The 22,111-nt window shown below is 43.7% G+C and overlaps 1 protein-coding gene across 1 annotated transcript; it reads left to right on the top strand.

Moving 5' to 3' along the window:
* Nucleotides 1-2,536: 2,536 nt before the first annotated feature.
* LOC110496982 (transmembrane protein 39A) lies at nt 2,537-22,047 on the top strand. Its single transcript, XM_036982127.1, has 11 exons — nt 2,537-2,677; nt 2,763-2,853; nt 5,130-5,331; nt 6,622-6,844; nt 7,160-7,243; nt 8,019-8,173; nt 9,783-9,893; nt 14,877-15,099; nt 15,698-15,885; nt 16,435-16,555; nt 20,263-22,047. The coding sequence occupies exons 3-11, from the start codon at nt 5,225-5,227 to the stop codon at nt 20,536-20,538; spliced, it is 1,488 nt and encodes a 495-aa protein (XP_036838022.1). The 5' UTR covers nt 2,537-2,677; nt 2,763-2,853; nt 5,130-5,224; the 3' UTR covers nt 20,539-22,047.
* Nucleotides 22,048-22,111: the final 64 nt, after the last annotated feature.

Genomic DNA, 22,111 nt, shown 5'->3' with positions numbered 1-22,111 from the left:
GGCTCTTGCGAGGCAAGGGGAATAACTACTCCAAGTCTCAGAGCGAGTGACGTTTGAAACACTATTAGCGCGCACCCCGCTAACTAGCTAGCCATTTCACATCGGTTACACCAGCCATTAGGCTGATAGGCTTAAAGTCATAAACAGCGCAGTGCTTGCGAAGAGCTGCTGGCAAAACGCACGAAAGTGCTGTTTGAATTAATGCTTACGAGCCTGCTGCTGCCTACCATCGCTCAGTCAGACTACTCTATCAAATCAGACTTAATTACAACATAACACACAGAAATACGAGCCTTTGGTCATTAATATGGTTGAATCCAGAAACTATCATTTCGAAAACAAAACATTTATTATTTCAGTGAAATACGGAACCGTTCGGTATTTTATCTAACTGGTGGCATCCATGAGTCTAAATATTCCTGTTACATTGCACAACCTTCAATGTTATGTCATAATTACATAAAATTCTGGCAAATTAGTTCGCAACGAGCCAGGCAGCCCAAACTGTTGCATATACCCTGACTCCGCTTGCAATGAACGCAAGAGAAGTGACACAATTTCACCTGGTTAATATTGCCTGCTAACCTGGATTTCTTTTAGCTAAATATGCAGGTTTAAAAATATATACTTCTGTGTTCTGATTTTAAGATAGACATTGGTGTTTATGGTTAGGTACAGTCGTCCAACGATTGTGCTTTTTTCGCAAATGCACTTTTGTTAAATCATCCCCCAGCGTTGCATCGATTATATGCAACCTAGGACACGCTAGATAAACTAGTAATATCATCAACCGTGTGTAGTTAACTAGTGATTATGATTGATTTTTTATAAGATAAGTTTAATGCTAGCTAGCAACTTACCTTGGCTTCTACTGCATTCGCGTAACAGGCAGGCTCCTCGTGGAGTGCACTGAGAGGCAGGTGGTTAGAGCGTCGGACTAGTTAACGGTATGGTTGCAAGATTGGATCCCCCGAGCTGACAAGGTGAAAATCTGTCGTTCTGCCCCTGAACAAGGTAATTAACCCATCGTTCCTAGGCCATCATGACTTGCCTAGTTAAATAAAGGTATAAAAAATACATTTAAATCGGCAAAATCGTCGCCCAAAAATACAGATTTCCGATTGTTATGAAAACTTGAAATCGGCCCTAATTAATCGGCCATTCTGATTAATCGGTCAACCTCTAATTCTAATGGGGAAAGAGCGGGATGAATGACAACATATGAAAGAGATGAAGTTTGGCAATTATGTAGAACTAAGCAATTGTCTTTGGTCATCGGCCATGTTGTCCTCCTCCTTCACCTTCGCCCTCTTGTTTTCCTCCATCCGCCTTACATCTCTCCATCTTGTATTATCCTAACGGGGAAAGAAAGGACTAAACGAGAGAAATGAATGACTACATATGAAAGACGTAGAAAGCGCGAATGATAGCTGGCGGCGTGCAATTCGACATGTCGATCTGATTTTCCAGATTCTAGAACTCTAGAACTAGGACTCTAGAACGTTTACAGTTTCTTTAACGTTTTTGAAGGTACTACACACACCATTTTATTTGTATCATTGCCATAACATTAACAGATGAGAATAATACATAATATGCCTTATTTAATTGTTTGTCAAAAGTAAACCAGAAAACAAAATGTGTTTCCTGTTTGTTTTTAGCCATAGCCTATGTAGGCTTGTACTCCATGATCACTCAGGTCCCTTTTCTACATGTTGTACATGTAAATAGTTTTGAACTGTGTGCTCTGTCTGGACATCTTGACTTGTGAATATTCAGTTATGTATGTATCGATATGGCTCAGGATATTTAAAATGTGAGAAAAATGAGCAAAAACGATGTGCTGTTACGTGAAGTTGCTGAAGTTTGCTTGGGGACTTATCCTATTAGAGAAAGCAAAACCACCACCATCTCCTCAGGGTGAACTAGGCTTTGATGTGAAGATCACAGCTGTATGATTTGATGTCTCTGGATAGAAAATGGTGTTGGTGTAAGTTACTCCCTCTTAGGGACAATGAAGGAAATGTTTTCAATAAAGTTATTTTATAGATACCTTTTGTGTACAGGTGTCTTCTTCACCCAACTGGTTTCCATTTCAAACATGCTGGAGGCAAATGACACTCACACACTGACACCCAACAGGCTGGCCTATAGGACACACAGACACTAGGAAGCTCCTCCATTGTCCAGTAAGTTACACAGACAGTGAATGCCTGCTTCAGACCTATATATGATCACCTTTGTGTTGTGATCAGATTAGCTCAAGGCAAGGTAAAGACAAATTGGCAGAATTGATTTGTCAAATTACATTCAGGGTCAAAGGCCATCCATATAAGATGTGTGCCATGGGATGTCATACTCGCTTGTGATTAATTTATTCAATATAACAAAGTTAGCAGGAATTAAATGCATATTTTTTTATTTAACATTTACCCTGTGTTGAAAATGTTAACTTGAAAAGCCACTGCTTTGCAAGAGGATTGTACAATTTGTGTAAATATTCGTCACCAAATTCGTGTGCGGCTGCGTGGCTGAAGAACACGTCGCATGAATGATGACGTTTTGGCAAAACAGGCATCGCTTTGCCACGTCGGTCTCTGTGTGCTACTAGTGACTGTAGCTAGCTACTGTTGCACTGCAAACAGACTCGTTTTTAACCGTATGTTTGTTGTTGGAGGTAAACCGATATAACGTCCTGTGTGTTTATAAGTAGCACACAACCCCCGTCCCCGCTAAAACCTATGAATATATTCCCTTTTAAGACGAGAGAAATGTTCGCTCCTGTCTCGGCTTGTCAACCCACAATTGACTGATGCATCCGTGTCCATACCATCCGCTTTTTGTCAATGTTGTGTGAGTATTCTGTTTAATTCCTGCACGAGTAGCTAATTAGCTAGCTGTTTTTGTATACGATGCATACTATTAAACATAATATACCTAGGCTAGCTAACTTCCCCCATTTGAAATGATGAATCCTGTGCATTGTCTCGTGTCTCTATAATAACAAATAACAGTTCGATCATGTCCAATAACACACAAAAACTAGCTAGCACCGTTCGTTAAGTAGCTTGACAATGTTACTGAAAATATCTAGCTAGCTACAAATTGCTTATACATATCTAGTTAAATGTGTAGTAAGTACAATATGTGTTTAGCTAGCTAACTTTAGCTACGTGTCTTGAAAATACAACTTTTCAACTTCTATGAGAATGTTTCATCTTCTTGAATGTTATAAAGTAGTTAGAAATTCGATGTTCTGCCATTTGGGAATATTGCACTCTCAATACAAGTGTCAGACTTGTGTAACAGTTGCCTATAATATTGTAACAGCTTCTATCAGCCACAGTTTACCACGAACTGTCATAAAGCCGTTACTTTATTGCGCATGCCTTCTGATCTGATTTCCGCATTTTGCAAAGTTGAAAAACTGCAGTTTCGATACAACACTACATACAGTACAGTCATGCTTAAGAAAGTGTTGCCTGAGAACAGTAGCTAGCTATGTTTGCAGATAGGCTACTCTGATCTGATGCGAGCATGGCTAAAGGGGATGTTTCTAAAGCCGTTATCACTCATCATCACCAGCAACATTAGTACATGGAAGGACAGCCTAGCTAGTCTAAGTTGACTGGCACCTTTGCATCCCTTCCCTGCTCCTCCAGTAGTCAAGGTTGTAGTGTACTGGACTAGCCAGCTACCTTTGTTTTGTGGTTGTGGGCATTGTCTCTCTCCCTAACTCCTTTCTGTTCAGTCTCCCTTAATGGAATGGCTGTGTGTGTGGATTGTTCCAGCAAACTATACATTAGCCTATGTACAGGCACTAGGAAGCTCCTCAATTACACACACACACACACACACACAGAGACAAAGGTAATTGCGATAACCTGGTTTGCTTATCTCTTGTTCTATAACCGTGGCATCTACAGTAGCTATGGTTGTTGTCTCTCACCTGGCTGCCATTGTAAAGTGTGTTTGGTGACTGTGTGCTTGTACATGCATTTGATGCCTGTCTGACTGTGTGTGTTGCCTGTCTGTCTGTGTGTGATGCCTCTCTGTCTGTCTGTCTGACTGTGTGTGATGCCTTGTCTGTCTGTCTGTCTGTCTCTGTGTGTCTGTGTCTAATGCCTGTCTAATGCCTGTCTGTCTGTGTGTGATGCCTGTCTGTCTGTGTGTGATGCCTGTCTGTGTGTGATGCCTGTCTGTCTGTGTGTGATGCCTGTCTGTCTGTGTGTGATGCCTGTCTGTCTGTGTGATGCCTGTCTGTCTGTGTGTGATGCCTGTCTGTCTGTGTGTGATGCCTGTCTGTCTGTGTGATGCCTGTCTGTCTGTGTGTGATGCCTGTCTGTCTGTGTGTGATGCCTGTCTGTGTGTGTGTGATGTTTCCCTGTCTTTCTGTCTGTCTGTGTGATGCCTGTCTGTCTGTCTGTCTGTGTGTCTGCGTGATGCCTGTCTGTCTGTGTCTGTGATGCCTGTTTGTCTGTCTCTGTGTCTAATGCCTGTCTGTCTGACTGTGTGTGATGCCTTGTCTGTCTGTCTGTCTCTGGGTATCTGTGTCTGATGCCTGTCTCTGTCTGTCTGTGATGCCTTGTCTGTCTGTGTGTCTCTGTGTTGATGTCTGTGATCAGTCTGAGGATGTCGTCTTATGTAAAGTTGCATGACCCTGGGTGCTTGACTGTGGTGATGTTGTCCTACCAGTAACCCAGGACCTATTCACCCACCTCTGTTCTATTGACTCTGACCTAGTCTTGCCTTGTCTTGTCACCATCTTCCCCAGGGCTGCGTTCAGTAGGACACCATGTTCTGGAAAGTTTAGACAGAAATACATTGTTTATCCTACGTCATATCATCCTACGTGCCTCTCCGATGAGAAGAGTAGCGACTCATTCATGGCATGTTTTTTCAGGAGACGTCTATCTGCAACGGGTGTGTGTACACATTCTGTCCTCTATTGGGACTGTTCTTTATTGCACCTGGGTTGTGTTCATTAGAGCACACACTATAACAAAATGGGTTGCAATGTGCACAAGTTCAGATGGTATTCTACCTCCCTGTTTGACTCTGTTTTCTAACGTGTTGTGCCTAATGAACATGACCCTGACGTTGTTTTCTCTCTCTGTCCGTCTCTCCAGTGGCCTGGCTGTGTTGGGCCGGGCTGTGAGGTGGTGCTGGTCTCTGGGTCTAGGTGGAGAGGCAGTAGCAGGGGGTGTTGAGGTGGTGCCTGGCCATGCCCGGGGGCCGCAGGGGGCCAAGTAGACAACAGCTGAGCCGCTCTGCTCTGCCCTCCCTGCAGACTCTGGTGGGGGGCAGCCTCGGCAACGGACTCAGAAACAGGTTAGGATACGAACACAGATATTGTCGACACCCCTAACACACACACACACAGATGGGGTAAAGTAGTGTACTACAACAAGCAGACCTAACCCTCCTACCCCACCAAACACAAACAGGCCTACATGATTTATTGAGCCAAGCCTAATGGGAAGTTAAATGTGTAGTTCTAGGCTATTTGATCACACCTTCTGTTTTTAAAATGTTACTGTCTGTATCTACCATGAGACGGCTTCTTCCTTCCCGTCCTGACTGTGATTTAACATTCAAACATAATTAGTGTTAGTCCTGTAGATGATTGGTGTGAGTGAGGGGGGTGGAGTCAGATTATTAATACCACACCTCCTCTGAGGAGGAAGGTATGCCAGCTCAGATCAACACCGATGAGGAAGAGGCATCGAGATCATTTCACTTCTATTGTTCTGGGAGCAGTCTGGCGGACTCGTTCTCCAGGGAGCAGCCTGGGGGACTCGTTCTCCAGGGAGCAGTCTGGCGGACTCGTTCTCCAGGGAGCAGTCTGGCGGACTCGTTCTCCAGGGAGCAGTCTGGCGGACTCGTTCTCCAGGGAGCAGTCTGGCGGACTCGTTCTCCAGGGAGCAGTCTGGCGGACTCGTTCTCCAGGGAGCAGTCTGGCGGACTCGTTCTCCAGGGAGCAGTCTGGGGGACTCGTTCTCCAGGGAGCAGTCTGGGGGACTCGTTCTCCAGGGAGCAGTCTGGCGGACTCGTTCTCCAGGGAGCAGTCTGGCGGACTCGTTCTCCAGGGAGCAGTCTGGGGGACTCGTTCTCCAGGGAGCAGTCTGGCGGACTCGTTCTCCAGGGAGCAGTCTGGGGGACTCGTTCTCCAGGGAGCAGTCTGGCGGACTCGTTCTCCAGGGAGCAGTCTGGCGGACTCGTTCTCCAGGGAGCAGTCTGGCGGACTCGTTCTCCAGGGAGCAGTCTGGCGGACTCGTTCTCCAGGGAGCAGTCTGGGGGACTCGTTCTCAAGGGAGCAGTCTGGCGGACTCGTTCTCCAGGGAGCAGTCTGGCGGACTCGTTCTCCAGGGAGCAGTCTGGCGGACTCGTTCTCCAGGGAGCAGTCTGGCGGACTCGTTCTCCAGGGAGCAGTCTGGCGGACTCGTTCTCCAGGGAGTGGTTGTCCGGCGGACTCAGATGCTCAGCACACTAACACTCAAGCTCAAGGCTACTCCAGAACCACAACACACCAGTAACCCCAGCTTCTCTCTATGCCCCCCTCCCTCCAGAACCACAACACACCAGTAACCCCAGCTTCTCTCTATGCCCCCCTCCCTCCAGGAGCAGTAACTGTGTGGGTCTCTCTGCCCCGCCCCTCTCGGCCCTCATCACGCCGGAACCCGTCCGTCACTACCGGATCCCTGACCTCCCATTGGACAGCAGCCTGCTGTTTGAGTTCCTGCTCTTCCTCTACCTGCTGGTGGCGCTGTTTGTTCAGTATATTAATATCTACAGGACTGTGTGGTGGTACCCTTATAGTCACCCTGCTGCCTCCACCTCTCTGGTGAGTAGTAGTGAACACACACACACAGATAACCTACAACTCTGGTGAGTAGTAGTGAACACACACACAGAGATAACCTACAACTCTGGTGAGTAGTAGTGAACACACACACAGAGATAACCTACAACTCTGGTGAGTAGTAGTGAACACACACACAGAGATAACCTACAACTCTGGTGAGTAGTAGTGAACACACACACAGAGATAACCTACAACTCTGGTGAGTAGTAGTGAACACACACACAGAGATAACCTACAACTCTGGTGAGTAGTAGTGAACACACCTTCAGTCCATTTGTTGTCTCCTCTCTGCAGAACTTCCATCTGATGGACTACCACCTGGCTATCTTCATCACAGTGATGCTGGCCAGGAGACTGGTGTGGACTATAGTGTCAGAGGTATCTCTCTCTACCTCTCTACCTCTCTCTCGTGTTATCTCTATCTCTTTCTACCTCTCATCTTCTCTCTCTCTCCATCTATCTCTTTCTACCTCATCTTCTCTCTCTCTACCCCTCTCTCTCTTTATCTCTCTCTCTTTCTACCTCTCTCTCTCTTTATCTCTCTCTCTTTCTCTCTTTCTTCCTCTACCTCTCTCTCTCTTTCTACCTCTCTCTATTTCTACCTCTCTCTCTTTCTACCTCTCTCTCCCTTCCTCAACTTTATCTGCCTATTCATCAGCTGTTTCTAAACTGGTTGCATCATGTTTGTGGTGTAGTAGTGGGGATGGGAATGAACTTGTTTCTAGTATTTAGGCCTACGCTGATCCTCCTGGTTGCATCATGTTTGTGGTGTAGTAGTGGGGATGGGAATGAACTTGTTTCTAGTATTTAGGCCTACGCTGATCCTCCTGGTTGCATCATGTTTGTGGTGTAGTAGTGGGGATGGGAATGAACTTGTTTCTAGTATTTAGGCCTACGCTGATCCTCCTAGTTGCATCGTTCGTGTGTGACTGGCTTAGTATTGTTGTGTCTGGACTCTGGCCAGGGTTGTGTGTGTTTGACTGACTTGTGCTTTATATTGAGGATTGTGGTCTTGTTATGTCCAAGTTAAGAGCTTAGTGTGTAGCAATGCATTGTGGTTGATTGTGCTGTCTGTCGGTGGATCGTGTTTGTATAACCTCTAACCTGTGCGTGTGTTTCTCTGTCTGTCTCCCCCCCCCCCCCCCCCCACCAGGCGTCTCAGACCAGTCCATGTTCCTTGGTACGGTACGTGGTTCTGATCGCAGCACGGCTCAGCCTCCTCACTCTGTGTGGCTGGGTTCTCTGTTGGACCCTGGTCAACCTGTTCAAGAACCACTCGGTGCTCAACCTGCTCTTCCTTGGATACCCGTGAGTGTCTGTGTTCAGAGAGCGGAGCTACCAGAGGTTTCAGACTAGTTACTGTAGGACAGCAGCTCTACAGTTGATGTGTCAGTACAGCTCTGTAGATGGTAGTCTGGTCTGGTGGTTTGATTCAGAGATGGTGTGTGTACTGGGAAGTAGTGTGTTTTATTGTTCTCCATTATCTAGTTGATCACAGTGTCATATTCTCCATTATCTAGTTGATCAGTGTCATATTCACCATTATCTAGTTGATCACAGTGTCATATTCACCATTATCTAGTTGATCAGTGTCATATTCTCCATTGTCTAGTTGATCACAGTGTCATATTCACCATTATCTAGTTGATCAGTGTCATATTCACCATTATCTAGTTGATCACAGTGTCATATTCTCCATTATCTAGTTGATCAGTGTCATATTCACCATTATCTAGTTGATCACAGTGTCATATTCACCATTGTCTAGTTGATCACAGTGTCATATTCACCATTATCTAGTTGATCACAGTGTCATATTCACCATTATCTAGTTGATCACAGTGTCATATTCACCATTATCTAGTTGATCAGTGTCATATTCACCATTATCTAGTTGATCAGTGTCATATTCACCATTATCTAGTTGATCAGTGTCATATTCACCATTATCTAGTTGATCAGTGTCATATTCTCCATTGTCTAGTTGATCACAGTGTCATATTCTCCATTGTCTAGTTGATCACAGTGTCATATTCACCATTATCTAGTTGATCAGTGTCATATTCTCCATTGTCTAGTTGATCAGTGTCATATTCTCCATTATCTAGTTGATCAGTGTCATATTCTCCATTATCTAGTTGATCAGTGTCATATTCTCCATTATCTTGTTGATCACAGTGTCATATTCTCCATTGTCTAGTTGATCACAGTGTCATATTCTCCATTATCTAGTTGATCACAGTGTCATATTCTCCATTATCTAGTTGATCACAGTGTCATATTCTCCATTATCTAGTTGATCACAGTGTCATATTCTCCATTATCTAGTTGATCACAGTGTCATATTCTCCATTATCTAGTTGATCACAGTGTCATATTCTCCATTATCTAGTTGATCAGTGTCATATTCTCCATAATCTAGTTGATCACAGTGTCATATTCACCATTGTCTAGTTGATCAGTGTCATATTCTCCATTATCTAGTTGATCACAGTGTCATATTCTCCATTGTCTAGTTGATCACAGTGTCATATTCTCCATTGTCTAGTTGATCAGTGTCATATTCTCCATTATCTAGTTGATCACAGTGTCATATTCTCCATTGTCTAGTTGATCAGTGTCATATTCTCCATTGTCTAGTTGATCAGTGTCATATTCTCCATTATCTAGTTGATCACAGTGTCATATTCTCCATTATCTAGTTGATCAGTGTCATATTCTCCATTATCTAGTTGATCAGTGTCATATTCTCCATTATCTAGTTGATCAGTGTCATATTATCCATTATCTAGTTGATCAGTGTCATATTCTTATTTCCCGTTGTCCTCTCTCTCTTTCTCTCTCCTCTCTCTTTCATTTTTCTCTTTCGCTCTCTCCTTTTCTCTCTCTCTTTCATCCCTGTCTCTCTGTACAACAGGTTTGGGGTGTATGTTCCCCTGTGTTGCTTCCATCAGGAGAGTAGGGCCCAGCCAGTGCCTTCAGACTGTGGTTACTCAGACCAGGACCTGTCCCATGGGCCCTTCTTCAGGTAAACATAAACACACTCACTCCCCTTATTCAGGTAAACACTCATAAACACACACACTCCCCTTATTCAGGTAAACATAAACACACACACTCCCTTATTCAGGTAAACACTCATAAACACACTCACTCCCCTTATTCAGGTAAACAAATAAACACACACACTCCCCTTATTCAGGTAAACAAATAAACACACACTCTCCCCTTATTCAGGTAAACAAATAAACACACACACTCCCCTTATTCAGGTAAACAAATAAACACACACACTCCCCTTAGTCAGGTAAACAAATAAACACACACTATCCCCTTATTCAGGTAAACATAAACACACACTATCCCCTTATTCAGGTAAACACTCATAAACACACTCACTCCCCTTATTCAGGTAAACATAAACACACTCACTCCCCTTATTCAGGTAAACATAAACACACACTCACTCCCCTTATTCAGGTAAACACTCATAAACACACTCACTCCCCTTATTCAGGTAAACATAAACACACTCACTCCCCTTATTCAGGTAAACATAAACACACACTCACTCCCCTTATTCAGGTAAACATAAACACACACACACTCCCCTTATTCAGGTAAACATAAACACACACACTCCCCTTATTCAGGTAAACATAAACACACACACTCCCCTTATTCAGGTAAACATAAACACACACACTCCCCTTATTCAGCTAAACAAATGAAACCCCAGACTTCACTGTTGTCTCCCCCAGCCAAACACCCCCTTCTGGTCAGACTGGGGGACAGAACATTGATTTAAAACAAAATGTCAGTTAAAGTTCCCTGTGAAGTGAGTGGAATCAGAGGCAGTCAGGAACTCCTGATTTCTTCTCTCTCACAGCCTGGGACAGATTCCTCTTTGTTTGATTGTGTGAGTTTAGTCCGTGGTCTTTTCAGCTGACACCCCACCTAAAGGGTGGGCATTTTAAAGTACCATGGAGAGTACACTGCAAAGAGACAACAATGTGATATTCCTGTCATGTGACGTTTTCATAAATGCAATAATAGTGTCATTTGGCTTTTGTCTGATCTGTTTTATTTCTGTGTCTGTATTAATAATGACAGTAGGAGCGCTGGGCCCCGTATCCACAAAGAGGCTCAGAGTAGAAAATTGGTCTTAAGTGCTGAGAATAGAGAATCTCCTGCTCTTATGGTTCAGTATACGAGCTATTGATGAAACCTCTAGTCGTAAGAGTCCTACCTAGTTGACAGATCTTTAGGACACCAGCTGTCCTAATCAATTACCAGTTACCAGCAGGCTTCTTCTTTATCAGAACCATTGTTTTAAAACAAGCTTCTTGATAATAGAGAAGGGCAGTGAGTCAGTGGTACTTTATTAGAACCATTGTTTTAAAACAAGCTTCTTGATAATAGAGAAGGGCAGTGAGTCAGTGGTACTTTATCAGAACCATTGTTTTAAAACAAGCTTCTTGATAATAGAGAAGGGCAGTGAGTCAGTGGTACTTTATTAGAACCATTGTTTTAAAACAAGCTTCTTGATAATAGAGAAGGGCAGTGAGTCAGTGGTACTTTATCAGAACCATTGTTTTAAAACAAGCTTCTTGATAATAGAGAAGGGCAGTGAGTCAGTGGTACTTTATCAGAACCATTGTTTTAAAACAAGCTTCTTGATAATAGAGAAGGGCAGTGAGTCAGTGGTACTTTATTAGAACCATTGTTTTAAAACAAGCTTCTTGATAATAGAGAAGGGCAGTGAGTCAGTGGTACTTTATTAGAACCATTGTTTTAAAACAAGCTTCTTGATAATAGAGAAGGGCAGTGAGTCAGTGGTACTTTATTAGAACCATTGTTTTAAAACAAGCTTCTTGATAATAGAGAAGGGCAGTGAGTCAGTGGTACTTTATTAGAACCATTGTTTTAAAACAAACTCCTTGATAATAGAGAAGGGCAGTGAGTCAGTGGTACTTTATTAGAACCATTGTTTTAAAACAAGCTTCTTGATAATAGAGAAGGGCAGTGAGTCAGTGGTACTTTATTAGAACCATTGTTTTAAAACAAGCTTCTTGATAATAGAGAAGGGCAGTGAGTCAGTGGTACTTTATTAGAACCATTGTTTTAAAACAAGCTTCTTGATAATAGAGAAGGGCAGTGAGTCAGTGGTACTTTATTAGAACCATTGTTTTAAAACAAACTCCTTGATAATAGAGAAGGGCAGTGAGTCAGTGGTACCTGCGCCTTAGTCAGGCAATTGCTTTGGAGATGTTGAAAGAATGTTTTGATATTTCTGTATGATAAATCTAGACTTAAATGCAACATTATTTTCAATTGTCATTTTTATTTGTCATTCTCCCCAATTTTGTGGGATCCAATTGGTAGTTAGTCTTGTCTTATCGCTGCAACTACCGTACGGACTCAGGGAGAGGTCGAAGGTCAAGAGCTGTGCGTCCTCCGAAACACAACCCAACCAAGCCGCACTGCTTCTTGACGCAATGCCCGCTTAACCCGGAAGCCAGCTTCACCAATGTGTCGGAGGAAACGCCGTACACCTGGCCACCGTGTCAGCGAGCACTGCGCCCGGCCCGTCACAGGAGTCGCTAGTGCGTGATGGGACAAGGACATCCCTGCTGGTCAAACCCTTCCCTAACCCAGACGACGCTGGGCCAATTGTGCGCCGCCCCATGAGTCTCCCGGTCGCGGCCGGTTGCGACAGAGCCTGGACTCAAACCCAGAATCTCTAGTGGCACAGCGATGTGATGCGATGCACTGCGATGCTGAGCCTTAGACCGCTGCTCCACTCATGAGGCGACGCAGCAGTATCTTTGACAGTGATTTCACACGAGGCCTATTTCACATAATATAATAAATCACATATTTTTATTTGTATTATTTCATTAACCTACATCATGTTACTTCTAGTTATCCCGTTGGAGCACAATATCACATTGTTAAAAAGGTGCCCAAATTGGACATGCCTTTAAGTTGGGCAGTTGAAGGCATGTAGGGCCTATGTTAACTTTTGATTGTGTTCGGGAAAAGAATTATAGACCTTTCAAATGTCGTATGCAACATTATCATACATGATCAGAATGAGTTTTTAAAAAAAATGGTTATGCTTGCCAACATATTCATCCACAGTTAAGAGAAGGAAGTGGTCGTGTCATGTGACAAGGATATCAAACGTTTTATCAATGTTTTAATGTACAGTCACATCCACTGTGGTTGTCTGACACATGCTATTGGGTTCACAGCGAGGGATTATTCTCCATCCACTGTGGTTGTCTGACACATGCTATTGGGTCCAGAGCGAGGGATTATTCTCCATCCACTGTGGTTGTCTGACACATGCTATTGGGTCCAGAGCGAGGGATTATTCTCCATCCACTGTGGTTGTCTGACACATGCTATTGGGTTCAGAGCGAGGGATTATTCTCCATCCACTGTGGTTGTCTGACACATGCTATTGGGTTCACAGCGAGGGATTATTCTCCATCCACTGTGGTTGTCTGACACATGCTATTGGGTTCAGAGCGAGGGATTATTCTCCATCCACTGTGGTTGTCTGACACATGCTATTGGGTTCACAGCGAGGGATTATTCTCCATCCACTGTGGTTGTCTGACACATGCTATTGGGTTCAGAGCGAGGGATTATTCTCCATCCACTGTGGTTGTCTGACACATGCTATTGGGTTCAGAGCGAGGGATTATTCTCCATCCACTGTGGTTGTCTGACACATGCTATTGGGTTCACAGCGATTTGATTATTCTCCATCATTGGATGTTGCCAATTATTTTAATAATTACTTAATGGAAAACTTAGGCAGGAAATGCCAACAACGAACAGTGAGTGAGTCCATCGTATTCATACATAAAAAAACTAATCATATTTTTCTAAGTTATAATTTTGTGAAGTTGGTCTGGGAGAGGTGGAATAATTTGTTATCGATCAATAATGACCAACCTCCTGGCATTGACACCTTAGATGGAACGCTACATAGGAGTGGCTCTAGAGTCGGCTACCATCCCATCTGTCATATCTTTAATCTGAGCCCCGAGGAAAGTCTTTGTCCTCAGGCCTGGAGGGAAGCCAAAGTCATTCCACTACCCAAGAGTGGTAAAGCGGCCTTTACTGGTTCTAACAGCAGACCAATCAGCTGGCTGCCAGCTCTTAGCAAACTGTTGGGGGAATTGTTTTTGGCCAAATACAATGCTGTTTCTCTGTAAACAAATGAACAACAGACTTTCAGCATGCTTATAGAGAAGGGCACTCTATGTACTGCACTGACACAAATGACTGACTGGTTGAAAGAAATTGATATTAAGAAGATTGTGGGAGCTGTACTGTTAGATTTCAGTGCAGCCTTTGATATTAAGAAGATTGTGGGAGCTGTACTGTTATATTTCAGTGCAGCCTCTGATATTATTGACCATAACCTGTTTTTGAGAACTTGTGTGTTGTGGCTTTTCAACCTCTGTCATATCGTGGATTCAGAGCTATCTATCTAACAGAACTCAGAGGGTTTTCTTTAATGGAAGCTTCTCTAATGTCAAACATGTAAATTGTGGTGTACCGCAGGGCAGCTCTCTAGGCCCTCTACTCTTTTCTATTTCTACCAATGACCTGGCACTGGCATTAAACAAAGCATGTGTGTCTATGTATGCTGATGATTCAACCATGTACACATCAGAAACCACAGCTAGTGAAGTCACTGAAACCCTTAACAAATAGTTGCAGTCTGTTTTGGAATGGGTGGCCAGTAATTAACTGGTCCTGAACATCTCTAAAACTAAGAGCTTTGTATTTGGTACAAATCATTCCCTATGTTCTAGACCTAGTTAACCCGCAGCTGGCCCAGAACAAAGCAGAACGTCTTGCTCTTCATTGTAATCAGAGGGATAATATTAAAACTATGCATGCCCTATGCAATTAAACATGAGTGATACCTGGAGACTGAAGAAAAAACTGATCCTAGATCATTATTACTTCTCTCTTCTCCCTCCAGGCCTAAGGACTTCCTAGCATTACTAAGGGAGAACCTGAGAGAGCAGTTTACCACTCCAGGCCACATCCCCCACCACACCTGTCCCCAGCCCCCGTCTCCAGAACTCATCCGCAGCGAGGTGGAGGAACTCCGGAGCGACTTCAACCGTCGCATCAAGGAAGTCCTCTTCAACTCCCTCTTCAGCGCTTACTACGTAGCCTTCCTCCCCCTCTGCTTCGTCAAGGTACAAACCCTAACCCTTACTACGTAGCCTTCCTCCCCCTCTGCTTCGTCAAGGTACAAACCCTAACCCTTACTACATAGCATTCCTCCTCCTCTGCTTCATCAAGGTACGTCACACTTCCTCTCTCTCTCCCTCTCCTTCCTCCACTCTTTCCCTCCCTCTAGCAGGTTGCTGCTTTCCTTCTCCTCCCCTCCCCGTTATCCAAGGAACTGTCAACGCTCCTGGTACTCAACTCCCCTCCCCGTTATCCAAGGAACTGTCAACCCTGCTGGTACTCATCTCCCCTCCCCGTTATCCAAGGAACTGTCAACCCTCCTGGTACTCATCTCCCCTCCCCGTTATCCAAGGAACTGTCAACCCTCCTGGTACTCATCTCCCCTCCCCGTTATCCAAGGAACTGTCAACCCTGCTGGTACTCATCTCCCCTCTCCGTTATCCAAGGAACTGTCAACCCTCCTGGTACTCATCTCCCCTCCCCTCCCAGTTCCTTTGTGTGTTCACAGTTTCCTCCTTCAGTCTCCAGGTATCCTAGGTGCTGTCTCCTGCGTTTGTGTTAAGGCCCCTGAACCCTAAAACGTGGTCTTCTCTCCCCCTCCAGAGTACCCAGTACTATGACATGCGCTGGTCCTGTGAGCACCTGATCATGGTGTGGATCAATGCGTTTGTGATGCTGATGAGCCAGCTGTTACCTCCCAGCTACTGTGACCTGCTGCACCGCTCTGCAGCCCACCTGGGGCGCTGGCAGAAGCTGGAGCACGGCTTCTACAGCAACGCGCCACAGCACGTGTAGGTGGTCCCCACACACACACACATACTTCTACAGCAACGGCCCACAGCACGCTTAGGTGGTTCCCACACACACACACACACACACACACACACATACTTCTACAGCAATGGCCCACAGCACGCTTAGGTGGTCCCCACACACACACACACACATACTTCTACAGCAATGGCCCACAGCACGCTTAGGTGGTCCCCACACACACACACACACATACTTCTACAGCAACGGCCCACAGCACGCTTAGGTGGTCCCCACACACACACACACACACACATACTTCTACAACAACGCCCCGCAACACTTGTGTGTCAGAGCTAGACATATGCAGGATTTTGTTCCAACACATCTGACTCTAATCAACTGTTCTTCAGGACTCTACCAGGTGCGTTAGAGCAGGGATGGAGCGAAGCCCTGCATAAGGAGGCTGTCTCCAGGAAGAGGGTTAGCCACCCTGCTGTCCACCAGACTGTCTAGTCTTCTAGGCAGGGTTCTAGTTGATCTGTCGGCTGTAGGATCAATCTCCACCTCTTCGTTGTGTGTTGCAGGTGGTCTGAGAGTACAGTCTGGCCCCAGGGGGTGTTGGTACGTCACAGTCGTAGCCTGTACAAGGCTGTAGGACCCTACAACGTGGCCCTGCCCTCAGACGTCTCCCACGCTAGGTTTTACGTGAGTCGCTGCCTTTCACTAGACCCTGTAGTCTGTGTGTGTTTATGTACTGCCTTTCACTAGACCCTTTAGTCTGTGTGTGTTTATGTACTGCCTTTCACTAGACCCTGTAGTCTGTGTGTGTTTATGTACTGCCTTTCACTAGACCCTGTAGTCTGTGTGTGTTTATGTACTGCCTTTCACTAGACCCTGTAGTCTGTGTGTGTTTATCTCCTGCCCATGTACTGCCTTTCACTAGACCCTGTAGTCTGTGTGTGTTTATGTACTGCCTTTCACTAGACCCTGTAGTCTGTGTGTGTTTATGTACTGCCTTTCACTAGACCCTGTAGTCTGTGTGTGTTTATGTACTGTCTTTCACTAGACCCTGTAGTCTGTGTGTGTTTATGTACTGTCTTTCACTAGACCCTGTAGTCTGTGTGTGTTTATGTACTGCCTTTCACTAGACCCTGTAGTCTGTGTGTGTTTATATCCTGCCTTTCACTAGACCCTTTAGTCTGTGTGTGTTTATGTACTGCCTTTCACTAGACCCTGTAGTCTGTGTGTTTATGTACTGCCCATGTACTGCCTTTCACTAGACCCTGTAGTCTGTGTGTGTTTATGTACTGCCTTTCACTAGACCCTGTAGTCTGTGTGTGTTTATGTACTGCCTTTCACTAGACCCTGTAGTCTGTGTGTGTTTATGTACTGCCTTTCACTAGACCCTGTAGTCTGTGTGTGTTTATGTACTGCCTTTCACTAGACCCTTTAGTCTGTGTGTGTTTATGTACTGCCTTTCACTAGACCCTGTAGTCTGTGTGTGTTTATGTACTGCCTTTCACTAGACCCTGTAGTCTGTGTGTGTTTATGTACTGTCTTTCACTAGACCCTGTAGTCTGTGTGTGTTGATGTACTGTCTTTCACTAGACCCTTTAGTCTGTGTGTGTTTATGTACTGCCCATGTACTGCCTTTCACTAGACCCTTTAGTGTGTGTGTGTTTATGTACTGCACATGTACTGCCTTTCACTAGACCCTTTAGTCTGTGTGTGTTTATGTACTGCCCATGTACTGCCTTTCACTAGACCCTTTAGTGTGTGTGTGTTTATGTACTGCACATGTACTGCCTTTCACTAGACCCTTTAGTCTGTGTGTGTTTATGTACTGTCCATGTACTGCCTTTCACTAGACCCTGTAGTCTGTGTGTGTTTATGTACTGCCCATGTACTGCCTTTCACTAGACCCTGTAGTCTGTGTGTTTATGTACTGCCCATGTACTGCCTTTCACTAGACCCTGTAGTCTGTGTGTTTATGTACTGCCCATGTACTGCCTTTCACCAGACCCTGTAGTCTGTGTGTGTTTATGTACTGTCCATGTACTGCCTTTCACTAGACCCTGTAGTCTGTGTGTGTTTATGTACTGCCTTTCACTAGACCCTGTAGTCTGTGTGTGTTTATGTACTGCCTTTCACTAGACCCTGTAGTCTGTGTGTGTTTATGTACTGTCTTTCACTAGACCCTTTAGTCTGTGTGTTTATGTACTGCACATGTACTGCCTTTCACTAGACCCTGTAGTCTGTGTGTGTTTATGTACTGCACATGTACTGCCTTTCACTAGACCCTGTAGTCTGTGTGTGTTTATGTACTGCCTTTCACTAGACCCTGTAGTCTGTGTGTGTTTATATCCTGCACATGTACTGCCTTTCACTAGACCCTGTAGTCTGTGTGTGTTTATGTACTGTCTTTCACTAGACCCTTTAGTCTGTGTGTTTATGTACTGCACATGTACTGCCTTTCACTAGACCCTGTAGTCTGTGTGTGTTTATGTACTGCACATGTACTGCCTTTCACTAGACCCTGTAGTCTGTGTGTGTTTATGTACTGCCTTTCACTAGACCCTGTAGTCTGTGTGTGTTTATATCCTGTCCATCTCCTGCCTTGAGATGTCACTTGTATGTACAAGTCTAACTATAGATACATGTTAGTAAATAAATACCAGTTGTGATGTCCCTTTTATGTACAAGTCTAACTATAGATACATGTTAGTAAATAAATACCAGTTGAGATGTATCTATAGTTAGACTTGTAAACAAAAGGGACATGTTAGTAAATAAATACCAGTTGAGATGTATCTATAGTTAGACTTGTAAACAAAAGGGACATGTTAGTAAATAAATACCAGTTGTGATGTATCTATAGTTAGACTTGTAAACAAAAGGGACATGTTAGTAAATAAATACCAGTTGAGATGTATCTATAGTTAGACTTGTAAACAAAAGGGACATGTTAGTAAATAAATACCAGTTGAGATGTATCTATAGTTAGACTTGTAAACAAAAGGGACATGTTAGTAAATAAATACCAGTTGAGATGTATCTATAGTTAGACTTGTAAACTATAGATACATGTTAGTAAATAAATACCAGTTGTGATGTATCTATAGTTAGACTTGTAAACAAAAGGGAGATGTTAGTAAATAAATACCAGTTGTGATGTATCTATAGTTAGACTTGTAAACAAAAGGGACATGTTAGTAAATAAATACCAGTTGAGATGTATCTATAGTTAGACTTGTAAACAAAAGGGACATGTTAGTAAATAAATACCAGTTGAGATGTATCTATAGTTAGACTTGTAAACAAAAGGGAAATGTTAGTAAATAAATACCAGTTGTGATGTATCTATAGTTAGACTTGTAAACAAAAGGGACATGTTAGTAAATAAATACCAGTTGTGATGTATCTATAGTTTGACTTGTAAACAAAAGGGACATGTTAGTAAATAAATACCAGTTGTGATGTATCTATAGTTAGACTTGTAAACAAAAGGGACATGTTAGTAAATAAATACCAGTTGAGATGTATCTATAGTTAGACTTGTAAACAAAAGGGACATGTTAGTAAATAAATACCAGTTGTGATGTATCTATAGTTAGACTTGTAAACAAAAGGGACATGTTAGTAAATAAATACCAGTTGTGATGTATCTATAGTTAGACTTGTAAACAAAAGGGACATGTTAGTAAATAAATACCAGTTGTGATGTATCTATAGTTAGACTTGTAAACAAAAGGGACATGTTAGTAAATAAATACCAGTTGTGATGTATCTATAGTTAGACTTGTAAACAAAAGGGACATGTTAGTAAATAAATACCAGTTGAGATGTATCTATAGTTAGACTTGTAAACAAAAGGGACATGTTAGTAAATAAATACCAGTTTTGATGTCCCTTTTATGTACAAGTCTAACTATAGATACATGTTAGTAAATAAATACCAGTTGAGATGTATCTATAGTTAGACTTGTAAACAAAAGGGACATGTTAGTAAATAAATACCAGTTGTGATGTATCTATAGTTAGACTTGTAAACAAAAGGGACATGTTAGTAAATAAATACCAGTTGAGATGTATCTATAGTTAGACTTGTAAACAAAAGGGACATGTTAGTAAATAAATACCAGTTGTGATGTATCTATAGTTAGACTTGTAAACAAAAGGGACATGTTAGTAAATAAATACCAGTTGTGATGTATCTATAGTTAGACTTGTAAACAAAAGGGACATGTTAGTAAATAAATACCAGTTGTGATGTATCTATAGTTAGACTTGTAAACAAAAGGGACATGTTAGTAAATAAATACCAGTTGAGATGTATCTATAGTTAGACTTGTAAACAAAAGGGACATGTTAGCAAATAAATACCAGTTGTGATGTAATTTATTATGTTGCAGTTCCTTTTCCACAAGCCGTTGCGGATCCTGAACCTGTTAATCTGGATCGAGTCCAGCGTAGTCCTGTACCAGTTGTACTCCCTGCTCCGCTCTGACAGCTGGAACCACACCCTGTCCCTGGGCCTCATCCTGTTCTGTAACTACTACGTCCTCTTCAAGCTGCTCCGGGACCGCATCGTGCTGGGCAAGGCCTACTCCTACCCTGTTACCTCCAGTACCGGGTCCAGCACCAACAACAGCACCGCCACCAACGGCCTGGGGCTCAAGTCCCAGTGACACCCCAGGAGAGGGTTCTGGAGCTGGGGGACGTGGGTTCGGAAACTCCCGAGCCTCCCTGCCACTATGGCTGTACGGAGGGATGGGTGGAAGGGGTGGAGGTGAGAGAGGGGGTCGGCCGGCAGCAGGAGGGACTGACTGTGAACTCATATTGTTTTGATACGGTTCTATTTTTCATGCAATGTTTATACCTATTTAAATAATATTTTATTTTGTATACTGTTTTCAAAAGTAACAGGGCATTACGGTAGTATTGTCATGTGATGTTTGTTGTTGCTTCATGGTGCAAAGCGATTGGATGGGAGAGAGTGAGTTGTGTTCTTAATGCCATGAGGCCCCGCCCACGTGCTGTGCTAAGCTCTTCCTCCTATTCTCACCGCGTTCCGACTTCCACCAAAGATGCTTAAAGAAGGCTTCAGAGCCAATCAGATGGCACCGGCGGCCAATCAAGGAAGAGACTTTGGCTCGGTTGGCCAATCAAGGAAGCGACTGAGGAGACCCCGCCTCTCCCTGCACACTGCCTCTTTAGAGAACATATCCCATCCCTTTACGGTGTTTTATTAGGATTCGTTTCGTAGCAAGACCGTCTGCAGTTTGGCCATGAGCGCTGACTCTGGTGCCTGTAGAACATACCCACGTCCCAAATGGCACCCTATTCCCTACATAGTGCACAGCTTTTGACCAGAGCCTTATTAGCCCAGGTTAAAAGTAGTGCACTATGTAGGGTATAGAGTATAATTTGGGACAGGCCCAATGTCTTCTTTGCAGCGTCATGTTCATTCAGGTCATTAATTTGCCACAAATAGCCGCTCTTCATTTCACTGTGCCCGAGAAGCGAAAAACATAGATATAGTCTGAACAGAATGGACACCACCACCGCAACAGATTGAATGGCCGTTTTTCTAGATGGGAGACGAACCGCGTTGAATGTGCAGACGTGTGTATGTGCTTTACTTTCCAATGTGTGTTTGAAATTAAATTACAAATGACACTTGGTATCTTCAATGCTACACGTTGTGCTCCGCTGCCAGCAGTGTTATTGTAAACAGCTTGCCTTGTTGCCAGTCCCAGATGACCATGTGGGATGGCTTCTAGTGCCATAACTGTCCGCTCATCCACTCTATCTTGTTCCTTTTCTATGAGCAGCTGATCTAGAATGATTCATGTTTTATCAACGTGCCAAAATCCCAGGTTGCCTGTATGATCACGTTTGTTCACGGGCGCGTTCCAACCTTGTCTTTTAATGCAGTCCTTGTTGTAGGCGCCTCTCAGCAGATTGCTATATGAAATGAATGTGGTACCTGCGATGTTGTGAGATCTGATATGTGCAGGATGACTGCAATAAAGATGACCTGGAACGTTAGCTGTGTGTTTATATTTTCAGTGGGTGAGGTGGAAGGAAGATGGAGGGGCGGGACATGGACTATCGTATGGCTCACAGTGTTGGATTTTCAATGAGCATTTTTCATGCTGTTGAAATATGAAATAAACTAAAATAATGCTGTTAAACTGACTTGTGAAATGTTTCTGTTTGTCCATGACACCGTGTAGATAAGAGATGAAACCACAAAGA

Source organism: Oncorhynchus mykiss, chromosome 7 (genome assembly GCF_013265735.2).
Source record: "Oncorhynchus mykiss isolate Arlee chromosome 7, USDA_OmykA_1.1, whole genome shotgun sequence".
Taxonomy (NCBI): Eukaryota; Metazoa; Chordata; class Actinopteri; order Salmoniformes; family Salmonidae; genus Oncorhynchus; species Oncorhynchus mykiss.
Note: the sequence above shows the minus strand (reverse complement) of the source record. Positions and strands in the feature narration are given on the sequence as shown.